This window comes from Marmota monax, unplaced genomic scaffold (genome assembly GCF_021218885.2).
Source record: "Marmota monax isolate L192 unplaced genomic scaffold, Marmota_monax_Labrador192_F-V1.1 WCK01_AAM20220418_F8-fsc00051, whole genome shotgun sequence".
NCBI lineage: Eukaryota > Metazoa > Chordata > Mammalia > Rodentia > Sciuridae > Marmota > Marmota monax.
Window position 1 is genome coordinate 10,274,270 of NW_026695202.1, and position 13,907 is coordinate 10,288,176.

General features: G+C 58.2%; 1 protein-coding gene across 3 annotated transcripts; it reads left to right on the forward strand.

Annotated features, from left to right (window-relative positions):
• Nucleotides 1-2,313: 2,313 nt before the first annotated feature.
• On the forward strand, nucleotides 2,314-13,637 carry Maff (MAF bZIP transcription factor F). Of its 3 annotated transcripts, none has more exons than XM_046429641.2 (3): nucleotides 2,314-2,397; nucleotides 11,332-11,398; nucleotides 11,889-13,637. In XM_046429641.2, the coding sequence occupies exons 1-3, from the start codon at nucleotides 2,384-2,386 to the stop codon at nucleotides 12,339-12,341; spliced, it is 534 nt and encodes a 177-aa protein (XP_046285597.1). In that variant the 5' UTR covers nucleotides 2,314-2,383; the 3' UTR covers nucleotides 12,342-13,637. The 3 variants fall into 3 exon arrangements, with proteins under 3 accessions (XP_046285597.1, XP_046285598.1, XP_046285599.1); XM_046429642.2 differs by lacking the exon at nucleotides 2,314-2,397 and adding an exon at nucleotides 2,404-2,626; XM_046429643.2 differs by lacking the exon at nucleotides 2,314-2,397 and adding an exon at nucleotides 2,910-6,177.
• Nucleotides 13,638-13,907: the final 270 nt, after the last annotated feature.

The window sequence follows — 13,907 nt, forward strand, 5'->3', positions numbered from 1 at the left end:
TCCCCTTGGTCTGTTTACATATTTATGTCAGTATGGACTCACAGATTCTCATCTTATTCAATAGGTTATAAGTCACTATTTCCACTACTTATTTTGTTTTTTAAATTTTCAGATTTTCCCATGACAGCAGTTAATTAATTAATTAATTAATTTTTTTTTGAGAGAGAGAGAGAATTTTTAATATTTATTTTTTAGTTTTCGGCGGACACAACATCTTTGTTTGTATGTGGTGCTGAGGATCGAACCCGGGCCGCACACATGCCAGGCGAGCGCGCTACCGCTTGAGCCACATCCCCAGCCCAGGAAGAAACTTTTAACTACAATGTTACATGATACCCCTTGACCAGAAAATGAACCACATCCGTGGGAAGCAGTCCCTTCAGGGTCCATAATGAAGCCCTGACTGTCCTGCTCCTCCAGGCCAGGACTCTAGGTAGCAAGGGCTCTAGGTAGCACGGGGACCACGGGTGCTGTGCAGGTCCGCGGATCACTCACTAGTTGAGCACCTCTGTGCATCAGAGGTGGCCCCAGTTCTTGAGAAGCTCCGGGGAAAATGGAGGGTGGAAAAGATAGACAAGTCACAATTGTGATGTTTCTAGAACTGAGGACTTTTGTGCCCCAAGAGGCAACCTGAGTGGCTCTCTTAGCTGTGCAAGCAGAGGGCAGTGAGCAATTGGTGTGGGATGTTATTTTGAGTCCTAGAGAAAGCTGGCTCAACATCTGGTCACTTAGGAAGCGAGTGGGTCAACTGCATGGGAAACCTCTGGGAGGTAAGGGACAGATGTCACAGTGCCAGGGAGACCAAGGCTGGGAGGCAGGAAAGCCTAACAAGGACCTTGAAGTCTAGTTACACTTGTCAAGGGAAAGAGCCTTGAGGTCCTACACCCTGTGCGGTAGAATAAGCATCCCGGAGCCCAGGCTGCTGGAGTGACAGCCTCCCGGCAGTGAGAAATCCCAGCAGAGGCAAAGGGGAATGAATGGACTGCAAGCCTTCTCCCTGCTGCCTCCGAAATCTCGGCATGAGGGGGACTCCCAGCCACTGCACCCACTACTCACGGACGCTGCCCTCCTTGCCCATTAGGTGTACCTCCAGAATATCTGGACCAGAAGTCAGTCAGACCCGGATGCAAATTCCAGTTCTCGTACTTCCTGGCCGAGTGACTTTAGAATGTCTCACCAGGTTGACCAAAGTGCCCAGTGTCAAAGTTTCCACCCATTTATTCCTTCAAAATGCATTTAGTGTGGCCCTCCTCTCCCAGGAACTGCACATGCTGTAGTGACAAGATCGTCAGGGTCCTGCCTTCTTTCCATTCTGGTTGGAGAAGACAGACTAAGAGTTAGCAAACATATAGACTAACACCCTAGAGAGATACTAAACTAACACTAGAATGAACTTCAGAGGTGAACATTCCTTTAACCAAGGACGGGAAGTCCTCTCTAAAACAGTGACATCTAAGCTGACCTGCAAGATGAGAAAAAGCCAGGCAAGTAAACAGACGAGGACACAGCCCATGAAGAGAGCCTGTGGCAAGAATGAGCTTGGTGCTTTGGGGGAACGGGCCATATGGTGTGGACAGGTTGGGTAGAGGCCAGATGGGCAGGGCTCTATAAACCTCCTGCCTTAGCCTCCCAAATAGCTGGGACTCCAGGTGTCATCCAGCCCTGTGACATTGATTGGTACATGAAAGCCCTTAAGGATTAAAGAAAGGGCTGGGGACATTGCTCAGTGGCACAATACTTGCTTCACATGCACAAGGCCCTGAGTTCCACTCCCAGAAGAAGGAAAGTAGGGATACAGCGATGGCTTGAAGGTTTCTATGCGGACTGTTGGAGGTAGAGCTAGTTGGACTTAGGATTTGGAGAAAGAGGGATGGACAAGACTTGAGCATTGAGACGCCTGTGACCGGGGAAGCCGGAGGCAGGGCTGACCATCAGGAGTTGAATTTGGGTCGAGTCATGTTTGCAGTCCCTATCTGACACCCACGTGGAAGCGTGGAATGAATGGGCACCTGGCTGCGAGTTTGGGACTCAAAGAAGGTATTGGAACTCTGGAAACACAAACCTGGGAGTCAGGCACACAAGTTACCTTTGCAACCACGGGACTGGATGATATCATCCAGGCAGAGGGTGTAGTTCAAAAGAAAGAGGCCGGGACCGTCCACTGTAAAATGAAGCAAACGACACTTCCACCTACGAGTCTCTCCGGAGGTGTCACATGAACGTATCCCTGGGTCCTGGGAACAAGGGCCAAGAACCCAGGCAGCGCCGAGACCGCGGCGGCCCCAGGGGCGGGGCTGGCGGGGCGGGGCTAAGGCTCTCGGCTGCCTCTCCGGGCCCGGGGGAGGCTTGGGGGTGACGTCACCGCATGACTGGGTTTTTATGAATGAAAGGAATCCTGTGAGTGAGTAATTCCGGGAAGCTCGCTTTACAACTCCGCGCGCCCCGGCCCCCTGCGCCGCCCGCTCCACAACAAAAGTCGGCTCAGCGCTCCCCGGAGCTCGGCTCGGAGCGCCCCGCGGTTCTGGCCGGAGGGGAGACGGACCCGGGCGCGGGCCGGGACAGCCGCGGGGACAGCAGCGAGACGCGGGCGTGCGGAGGGCGCCAGGCCTAGCGGGCCGAGAGGCGGGTGAGAGACGCGGGTCGGGGACGGCGCGCAGGACCCTGGGGCGGCAGGGCTCCTGCGCCCCGGGGTGGTGCCGGGCGCGGGCGCCGGGGCCCGCTCCGTCGGTGGCCCTGGGTATCCCTTGCCGGGTCGGCGCGGGGGAAAAGGAGACCGAAGTCTGGGGACACCTAGACGCGGCCGAAGCCAGCTGGGCGGGGTGCGGTGGAGACGGGCCCCTTCTCCGGCGCCGGCCCGGGCGGCGGAGCGGGAGGAAGGGGCCGCGCAGGCCAGCGGGCGGCGGGGGCGGGGGCGGTGTGCACGTACGTGACTCGCAGGGAACAGTCCCTGGCCCGGCGCCCGCGGGCGGTGTGTGCTCGGTTTGTTTACGTCCGAGGGCGGCGGGCGTGCGTGTGTCCCCTGGCAGGCGTCCTGGGTCTCCTGCCCGGCGAGTGCGTGCGCGGTCTACTCGGGGTGTGTGCGCGTGTCCGCGCGTGCGCTCCCCGGAGCCCGATGCTAGCGGCGAGTGCCCCGGAGCGGGTGCGTCCCACGGTGACATCCCACGGTGACCACTGGAGTAAACCGAATAGGGTCACGAGCGAAGGAAGCGGCCCGGTCACAGGGTCTGGGAATTCTCGCCGGGCCGCCCCGTTGCCATCAGCCCGGACGGCCCAGCCCCTGCCCTCCGCGGAGTTTCCCAGGGCCGCAGCCATGTGACTCCTGTGTTTGTCCTCCGCCCAGAGCCGGCGCCTGCAGCCACAGGGTGGGGCGGAGGTATCAACCCCCCGCCCAGTTGAGCAGGGGGCGAGGCGAGAGCGACCTGCAACAGAGTGGGTTGGAGCCCAGGTCCTTGATCCCAGGTTTTCGGGCTCCCTGGGGAGGGCGGACCCTTGGGACTTTGTACACCTCTGGACTGCCCATCCCCTCAGTCTCAGGAAGAACAAGAAGGGCCAAAAAACCCACAGCAGAGATGGGGATAGGGAAGGATCTGGCTCGTTGGGATCTGGTGGCTGTACCTGCTGGGTCGTGGAGGATAGGGCGGAGCTAGTCCACTCTCCACGTAGTTTCAATTAAAGGTGGGACTAGTTGGACTGGGCTCCTGCATGAACTGTCAGATCCCAGAGGCTACTTAAGGACCTGGGCCAGTTGGTAGACCTGGAGTGTCCCTCCACTCGCCCCCGCCGCCCCTCTGGCCTGTAGGATCAGCAGGCAGTAGGCATAGGTGTTTTTCCTCTTGAAGGGTTGGTGGGAGGGGTGGAGCCGATCTAGCCCCACCCACCCACCATCCCGGCCCAAAGCACCTACCCGTTTTGTTCTGCAGCCTCAGGATGGGCTGGGGCTAAGGCGCCCTCTTACCTAATGTGCCTTCCTGCGCCCCCCACCCCCCGGGTCTATGGCATTACGGGGGGGGGGCAATTGAGTTTGCTGTTTGCTGGGGTGATCTAATTTTGAATCTTTGAGCCCTGGTGAACTCTGCTACCACATCTGGCGACTGTGTCCCCCTCTCCCCTTGTGTCCCTACCTGCAGCAGGAACTAAGCAATTCCCCAGTGGCAGAGCAGGGGAACCGGCCATCTGGAGTAGTTTCCACACACAGCCTATTTTCCTGGGCAACTGTAGGAGAGAGAACAGAGCCAAGCCCCGGGCCATGGGGGTGTCCAGGAGCATGTGAGGTGTGAGTAGGGGCACAGGAACCAGGCAGGCCCATCTCCAGGGGTCAGGGCCAGGGGATGAGGGAAGTGGCTGGTTTGCTCAGTCATAGATGGAAAGTGAGTATTGAAAGGTTCATTCTCCCCTCCAGTCATCCTGGGCACCCACTAGGGCCCAGGACCCAACCTGGGTTCCTCACTGATGCTTTTAGTCCTGCATTGCCCCTGGGCCCTATGGTGGTGGGCCAAGTGCTGGGAGACGACAAACCAGATCCAGAGACACCCCCCATCCCTGGAGTTTACAGCCAAGCCCAGGACACAGCATTGAAGGAAGAGCCACAAAACTGTACGCAAACCCACAGCTGAGATGGGCAGTGGGCAGTATGGGGTGGACGGACATCACTCTGGCTTGAAAGTATCTAACAGGGTTCTGATTTAGCCAGCAATCCAGGCAGGTTTCCCAGGGGAGGTGACTACTCAGCAGAGCCTGGTGGAGCCGTAACTGTCTGTGAAGCCCTTGAGGGCAGGGGCTTGATTCCTCTGGCCCAGAGCCCAACACAGAGCCTTTCACACAACAGGTGCTTCTTGGATGTTTACTGATTGAATAATCGAGCACCTGGTTCATGTCCTTGAAGAATTCCATGACACATGGAGAAAAAGGCCTGAGACCCCAGGGAAGCAGAAAATCAGGGCATAGGCTGTGGGACTCTTTTTTTTTTATATACTGGGGATTGAACTCAGGGGCACTGGACCACTGAGCCACATCCCCAACCCTATTTTGTATTTTATTTAGAGACAGGCTCTCACCAAGTCTCTTAACACCTTGCTTTTGCTGAGGCTGGCTTTGAACTCGCGATCCTCCTGCCTCAGCCTCCCAAGCTGCTGGGATTACAGGTGTGCGCCACTGTGCCCAGCTAGGCTGTGGGCAGCCTCCCCAAGTGAGCAGATCCTGTAGAGTTGAAGTCATTTTGTTCTACACACACAGTCCCCTTGTCCCTTTTGGGAGACAGTAATTAGGGAGGTGTGCTGCTTGCTGTTCCTTCCTTGTTAGCCTGATCCTGGGAGGGAGTGGAGGAGACGTGTTGAGGCCCCAGGGACCCCCGTGGGCTGGAGGAGAGGCTGGTAGTGCCAGTCTTTAAACATGCCAGTCGTGGCCAGGTTTGTAGTCTGGGGTCCATGATGACCCCTCTGAGCTCTCTTGGGGCTGGAGATGACGGGAGGCAAGACTCAAGGCCAAGGCTGTGGTCCTGGTCCAGCTGAAAGAGGACATAGCCAGGCTGTGCAGGTGGAGCAGGATGACCAAGGCTGAGATGGCATTGTGTCTGGTGCCTCTGCCCCCAGGATGCCCTCACTGATTCCCTTCCCCTCCTGCAAGGCCCCCTTTCTGCTGAGGGTCTGGGAGCTGCATTCTGGGCTAGAATCTCTAACCTCAGAGATGGTTCTTGTAGGAGGTTCCCTAAGCTTGGGGAAGTTAGGCATGTTGGGGACCTGAGGCCCAGAGAGATGGGGTGACACACCTGACGCCGCACAGCGAGTGAGTGGGCTGCGCAGCTGGGGCGTCTCCCCAGTCCGCCACTGCCCTGTCCTGCCTGTTCTCCGCCGCGTCCCTTCCAGCAGGGAGGAGGCTCCACAGCGCCGCTGCCAAGAACCAGGAAAACACATTTTTTCCCTCTGTCCTCACAGAGCAAGCAAGAGGGGTCAGCAGCCAGGGCGGAGCCTGTGCCAGTGGGTGGGCCTGTCTATAGGGTGTCTCTGGAGTGGCCCGGGGGCCAGGCCGGGTGTGTGGGAGGGTTCACGGCCACCGCCTGGGCAGCCGACGACCACGAGTCAGCTCACCGCGTGGAGCGCCCAAGAGTGTTGGGAAGCCAGACCTGAGGTCCGCTCTGCTGTCTCTGAGGGAGAAGAGCAGCAGCTGGCAGGGCCCGGCCAGGTCAGCCAGCCTGACGGAGGTGGAGGACACGTCCTAGAAGTCCCCGCCTGGGCCTTGGAGTTGAAAGCCCAGGGCCGTAGGAAAGCTCCCGGTTCTTGTGACTTTGCCTCGGCAGCTGCCTAACTGCCGGGCCAGGACGTCCCTGGGCAAACGGGGTGCCCCAGCTCTCAGCAAGGATGCCGTCAGGGGGCTGAGGCAAGGCAGGAGGGGGCGGGGGAGAGGCGGGAGGAACCGCTGAGAGTCTTCAGAGCGCAGCCGGCTTCGGTGGCCTCCAGAAGAGGGGACGGCCGCCGTTCAGCCTGGGCTTCCTCTGGGGGCTGTGCTGGGAAGGATTCCGAGGCTGTGTCCGCGCTCAGTGTTGAGAGAGGGTGGGGGCTGAGTCTCACCTCCCTGGGGAAGTGCTGTGATTGGGCCGTGGTGTCCCTGGAGCTGGGAGCAGAGAGAAGGGGAGGTGACGCGGATGAGCCAACCGTGCGCAGCCGCGATCTTGTCTAAGCTGCCTGTGTTCCCTACGTGGATGCAGTTACGATCCTCCCGTGCTTTACAAATGGGGAGACCAGCTCCCAGAGGAAAAGTGACCCGAGTGAGGGGCCAGGCTATGCAACCCAGGTTCTGTGCTAGGCACAGCACCCAGTACTCAGCACCAGCACCCAGCACCCAGCAGGCTTAGTTACCTGCGCCAGAAAAGGCTTTCCCTCTCCCATTGGGTCTCCGTGTGGCCCAGACATCACTCAACACACCAGCTCCCCAATCTGCCCGTGGCGAGGGGCCCTGGATACTTGAGTGCCTAACCCAAATCTTGGCTTTCCAGAGCTGAGGGGGCCTGGAGACTGTCAAGTCCACTTCCTCTGTGGGCGTAAACAGGACACAGGGAAAGGGCTCTGCCAGGGCCACACTGTGAGGAGGCAGGTGGTCCCGGTGGCCTCCTCAGGGTGGGTTACTCCAGAGTTGTCAGAGGCAACTTCACAGAGTTGTCAGGAGGGCCAGGGATGGAGTGGAGGGAAGGGATCAGGATTCAGTCCTGGGCTTCTACAGGCTTTGGAATTCCTCTCTCTTTGCAGGGAGGCAGCCACTCACCTGCTGTGTGACTTCAGGCAAATGATGCTCCTCTCCGGGTCTCTACCTCCTGTTTGGCAAAATGGGGCTGGGGTGGGGGCAAATGGCCTGTAAGCCTTTCCTGCAGCTCCCTGTGTGACTCTGGCCAGCAGGAAGGGCACTGAATCAGAGCGGGACCCCAGTGCTGGCTGCAGGCCTGAACCCCGCTCCTCCTGGATGGTCACTGACCTCTGCAGTTATACCACTTGCTTCCACCAAAACCCCATGAGGCAGGTGTTGTTCTGTTCCTACAGATGGGAAAGTGGAGACCCAGAGAAGCTGAGCAGCTCCCCCGAGGTCACACAGCCCGGAGAACACCGGGATGGGACTGAAACCGGGCTCGCCTCTGACCACGCCACTTTCTCTGTTTCCCTCGCCCTCTGCGGGCCCAGCTGCACATAGATGGGGTCCCTACTGCTCCCCTCCTGTTCTCCTGGCATCTGTAACCTCTCCACAGGGAGGCAGAGGGAAACAGAAAGAGCTGGAGACCGGGCCGGGGGCTTCCTCTGCACTAGGCTTGGGCTCGGAACTGGGTTTGGACACTGACCAGTTGGGCGACTGCATCAGAGACTACCCTGCTGGCTCCTGCCCTGCAGGGCCCTGCGCTGGGTGGCCTTAAACCCCCAGGGCTGACTCAGCTCATCGATGGAAAGGAAACCCACCGTTTTGACCCTGGGACGGCGGCTGTGGTGGGGAGGGCCGAGGGCTGGGGGGGGGGGCTTCCTGGAGGAGAGGTCTGTGCCCAGGGCGGATGGATGAGCAGGAGTCTGGTGGGAGAAGTGGGGAGGAGGGAACAGCGGAAAGTGTCACGAGGTAGGGGACAGCCCAGAGGCATGAACATGGGGGTGGGAGGAAGTGAAAGAAATTCCTCCTGTCTGGAATGCAGAACGGAGCCCTGTGGTGGGAAAGGGCCAGGGCTGACACGCAGGTCCTGGGGTGCTGCGCGGGTGGCCTGGACTGCATACTCAGGATCGGAGGGAGCCATGGGGGTGGCTTACATTCACCTGGTGGAAAGATTCTCCAGTTGCCGTGGGGAGGGGGGCTGAGGCCAACGGCAAGGCATGCTGGACTCCCCGGGTGTGTGGCAGGGGCAGCGCCCTTTCAAGAGGCTGTGTGGCCGGTGGGATATGAGTGGTGTGTGGACATCTACAGGTAGCATCCGCTGAGTCAGGAGGCTGGCATGTTCCATATTTGTCCAGACAGGAGGGGTGGGCAGGGCGTAGAGGTCCCCAAGGACAGCTGAAGGGGCAACCAGGGCCCGAGCCCCATAGTGGCTGGAGGGCCAGGAAGGGAACCCGGCCAGAGCCCAGGCTGAGCCTGCGTTTAGCAATGTGGGCTGCAGCTCAGGGGTCCACCCTACGAAGTGGGCCTTACCCCCTGCGCCCCCACCAGGATCTGTGAGGAAGTTCCCAGCTGCCTAGGGCCTTCTCTTGGTTGTTAGAAGAACACTTTCAGGCCTGCAGGGAAGGCATTGGGGGCCGATGGCCGCCCCTCACCAGTCCATCTGCCCAGGGACAAGTGGAGTTAGTGCCCAGCAGCCCCAGGCAGTTGGGGAAGTTCTCCTAAAACTCAGGCCTCGGGTCTCTCAGCACACCCCAGAAGCCTGGTGGCTCTTAAGACCCTCCCAGCCCCAGGGGCGCAGTGGCTCTTCTCTCCGAGGAATCTCTTGAAATGCCAACTTCCCTTTTCTGTCTGCTCCTTCCCTCTGAGGTGCCAGACCCCTGACTGTGTGGGCCTGCAGGGGCTGGGGGTTCCCAAAAAGCCCTGGACTGTCCCCACCTCAGCCTGAGTCACCCTGAGAACTCAGCCACTAGCACCCTAAGCATGCGCTCTGACCAAGCGCTCTTCTAAGCCCTGGGGAGTCCACGGGTGCAAGCTCTGTCCCTCTGGGAGCAGGCACTCTCGGGGAGGCAGATGCTGAACAAATATGTAAAATGTTTGTAACTAATAATTATAAATTGAAAAGTGCTGTAAACATAGGCAGGGGCGGGAGAAGGGGAGAGAGCTTGTGTGGGTCTCTGCCAGCGCCGGGGTTGGTTCTACGCTGAGATTTGAAGAGACCTGAGGGGTGGCACAAGCTCTGCGGTAGCTAGTGGACACCCATGCAGGCAGAGCAGGCGCCATGCAGGGGCCCTGGAGCAGCACATGGGGGCTGGAGGAGCCGCGAGGAGGGGTCCAGGCGGAACAGAGCCGGGGAAGCCAGTGGCTGGTCAGAGGCGATTGAGCGGGGCACATTGGGCAGTTCCTTGTGGCCACTGTGATGACCTGGCTTTACTTCCAGTGAGATGGGAGCCCTGGAAGGGTCCCAAGACTGGCATGAGGTGATCTGATTAACACCCAACTACTCTGTCACCAAGGGGAAAGCAAGCATAGAGGGGGTCACATACCCGCCAGAACCCCATGGTTGGCAAGGGGACCCTTCCAAAAGGCTCAGGTATGTCTGGTACCAGGTCCGTGCACTTTCCATTTCTCTGATGTGTCCCCAGGAGACCCCTGGACCTTGCCAGGATGTGTCAGAGGCTGGGCTGACCCATGAGGTCTGACCCACAGACAGCTCAGACCGGCTTTCGCCTCCTGGGTATCGCTAATGACAGTGCCTAGGGTGCCACACCTCATATCACAAAACACCTGCCTTTTTCTTTGCTCCTTACCACTGTCCCCTCCCCAGGGGAATTGTCCCGTGAGTAAACTGAGGCGCACACTAAAGCAGAGAGATCAGATCCACAGGGGACAGAGGATCCCTTCTGAAAGGGGCATGGTCCCCTTTGGGAGGTGGGTCCCTTCTCCAGCCTAAAGTGATGACCACTGACCTCTTGAATGTCCCCTCCATGAAATGTTTTTGGTTTTGTTTCTTGAACTCAGGATTGAGCCCAGGAGTGTTTTACCAGTGAGCTACATCCCCAGACCTTTTAATTTTTTTTTTTGAGGCAGGGAGGGTCTCACTACTTGCTGAGGCTGGTCTTGAACTGGTGATCCTCTTCCCTCAGCCTCCAGAGGAGGTCTCCTTGCTGGGATTATAGGCGTGCACCACCACGCCTAGCCCTCCATGAGTGCTGTATTCACCTCCATTCCCCAAGGGCCGACCGTATGGCTGGCAAACAGTAGCTGCTTGACAGGTCGTCGTTAGGACATTCAGGCCCACAGGGAAGGACTGGGGGCTGAAGGTCCCTCACCAGCCCAGGGCTGCTACCCCATCTGCCCAGGGACAAGCTGAGTTAGTGCCCAGCTGCCCCCAGGCAGCTGGGGAAGCTTTCCCTAAAATACAGGCCTGAATGAGGGTGACCTGGGGAGGGGACTGGGATGTCATATCTTGTTGCGGTGCTGGCTGTACTTTGGGAAGTCACTGTACACGTTTTGTGCATGTGTTTTTTGGTTTGGGTTTACTGGGTGGTAGTGGGGGGGGAGTCAGGCCTTGAGCATGCCAGGCAAGCACTCCACCTTGGAGCTGCACCCCAGCCCCACCCAAGTTGTTACGCACAGTCTCTCTGTAGGTTATACTTCCATGAAACTTTTTAGAAACATCAAATAGGCATGTCTTAGCTTCTCGGAAGAATGGCCTGTGGGCGGTGCCTATTTATTGAGAGCCCCCTGCATGTCAGTCTTGGAAGTGGGCAGAAGGATGAAGTGGTAAGGCAGGTGATGGCCCTATTCTTAGGGCCTGAAATTTTGGTGGAAGAGGTGTGGGAGGGAGAGACAAGGCATAAGCCAGAATTGGAACCAAATAGAACTTCACAAAAGATGATTGTTATGAGGCTTGATAAATGGAGTTAATGATATGACACGTGGGGTTTGAGTCTGGATGGTCAGGGAAGATCTCTCAGAGGAGACAGCATTGGGCAAAGACCTGGATGACCAGGAGTCACTATGGGGAGAGAACAGTGGAGAAAACAGTAAGTGCAAAGGCCCTGAGGCTAGAATGATCTATTTAATTAAGAAGGCTGCACCCTCGGGGTCAGAGGAAGGTGTTAGGCTTCAGTTCTCAGGTAGTGAGTTTGGATTTTACTCTAAGTGTGTGTGTGGGAGGACCCCAAAGTGATTTTGACCTCCTCTGTCTCCTAGGTCTGCAGCTCAGAGGGCACCTTCTGCAACCATGTCTGTGGATCCCTTATCCAGCAAAGCCCTGAAGGTGAAGTGTCTGCTCCTGTTGTCCTCTGCTCCCTCTCTGCCCACACAGAGCCTCCACATCCTAACTTCCCCTTCCCTTCCTGGCCTCCCTAAGGGTGGGTGGCTCAGCCGGCATCAGGCATTTATGGTGGCATGGGGCCAAGTCACTTCCCACTCTGGGCCTGCTTCCCCATTCAGAGGTGCTTTCCGGGCTGGGTTCTGGCTGAGTCCAGGACTTGACGCTTGGTTAGATTTCTGCCGAGCCCTGGGGTGGCCTCCTTTCGAGTTCTATCCTGGTTTGGCCTGGTTTCTCCTTCCGGATTCCTGTTCCCTTCAAGGGCCTGGATCAAGTCCAGCCACCGCCTCTGTGGCCAAGGCGGCGACGGAGGACCACGGGGCTGGGGGGGAGTGGGGGAGGGAGAGGACCGTCCCCAGCGCGGGTTGCGCGCCAGGCCCGGGACTCGCGACCCAGGGGCGGGAGCGGCTGCGGCCTCAGTTTCCCCCGCCCGCAGGTCAAGCGCGAGCTGAGCGAGAACACGCCGCACCTGTCGGACGAGGCGCTGATGGGGCTGTCGGTGCGCGAGCTCAACCGGAACCTGCGCGGGCTCTCGGCCGAGGAGGTGACGCGGCTCAAGCAGCGGCGCCGCACGCTCAAGAACCGCGGCTACGCCGCCAGCTGCCGCGTGAAGCGCGTGTGCCAGAAGGAGGAGCTGCAGAAGCAGAAGTCGGAGCTGGAGCGCGAGGTGGACAAGCTGGCGCGCGAGAACGCCGCCATGCGCCTGGAGCTCGACGCGCTGCGCGGCAAGTGCGAGGCGCTGCAGGGCTTCGCGCGCTCGGTGGCCGCCGCCCGCGGGCCCGCCGCGCTCGTGGCGCCAGCCAGCGTCATCACCATCGTCAAGTCGGCGCCGGGCCCCGGCCCCGCCCCCGGCCCGGACCCCGCCCCCGGCCCGGCCGCCTGCTCCTAGTGCGCGCCGCGCCTCCCCTTCCCGCCACGCCCACCCAAAGCCACGCCCCTCCGACGCGCTCCTCTCCCAAAGTGCCTGAGCGCCTTCTGTCCCCAGGTCCTGTTTTTCTGCGGTCACCTGTCCCTGTGGTGAACACACATTTCCTTCCCAGGCTCTGTCTTCCTCTTGCAGTTCCCCAAACTGGGACCTAATGGCCCTGGCGAGGGGCAACTTTGCTAGGTTGCGGGGGCATCCGGGTCCAGGGTCTTCCTTGCTGAAATTCCGCCTTCTTAGGACTGGAGTGAAATCGGGTGAGGAGGGCATGCTCATTGTTCGAAACTGCTCGAATCATGCCAATGTCCAACCTCCCAGGATTCGGGACTAGGTTTGGCCCTGTGAGTGACTTGCCAGGCAGGGAAGCTGCACTGAAGAGACCTCCCACCTCTGCTTTGGGTCCAGGGCGTGCCGGGCTTCCTAAAGCTAGGAGGGTCATTCGAAATGCTGAGATGGGGCAGCCGTACAGTGGACAGGACATAGCCAAGGCGACATATCACTTAGTGTCTGAGCTAGAACCAAAAGCTGGGCCTTCTTACTGCTGCCCCAAGATTCCAGCCATGATTTTTGAGGGGACAGTGAACAGGGACTGAAAAAGGTGGCAGGAGGACCTCCCTGGCCTGGGAAGCAGTTCTCTGTAAGGGAGGGAGAGAGAAGCAGAGGGAGAGAGAAGGTGACAGGTGGAAGAGAGGGAGGGAGCCGGCCTGGATCCATGCAAGGCTCTCCTTGCAGCCAGAGTGCCCTGGAGCTGGCTAGTCCAAGAGAAAGGGGAATGGAGGTGACCACTATGACAGATGCGGAGACCAGGAGACAGATTCACAGTCCCAAAGCCTGGAGTTGGGGTCCTTGGATGTAAGGAACCCCTTCAACCTTTGTATCCTCTGTGGGGTGGGGGCTGGCCACTGCCACTGTTTGCAGTCCTCCTGGAAAGCCCAGCCCCCCAACACTGTATACAACCGCCCCTCCCCACTTTTTATTTATTGCATGAATCTAAGTTATTCTCCCCAGCCAGAGCCCAGCTCTTGCTCCCTGGGAAGAGTGGCATGTGGCCCTGAGCTGGACTTTATATTTTATACCTACAAATAAATCACATTTTATCTTATATTTAGGGAAAGCCAGGTGGCAATCACAAAAATATGTTTTTTAAAATTGCCCGGCCCCAGAATTTATTTATTTTCTGACTTACAGTGAGCATTGTCTGCCTTCTGTATTTTGTAGACTTTCTGAATAAAGTCAAGATCTCTTTTTCCATTGAGAAGTGTACATCCTGGCCTGTTTTGTGTGTGTACTGAATAAGCGGCCTGAGATGGGGTGCTCAGGACCCTTTGGAGGGTGGGAGGGTAAGCCCCCATCGCTAGGTGTTGCTGGCTGATATGGGGACAGGAATAGAGGAGGGCAGTGCCAAAAATTTGTACCTTCCATCTAGAGCCTAGGAGCCTCCTTAGGGTAGTTCAATTCCTGGATTTTAGAGTCATCTTTCCAGCTCTTTTATACCAAGGTCTGATTTTCTATGATCAAGTCAGAATTTTTTCC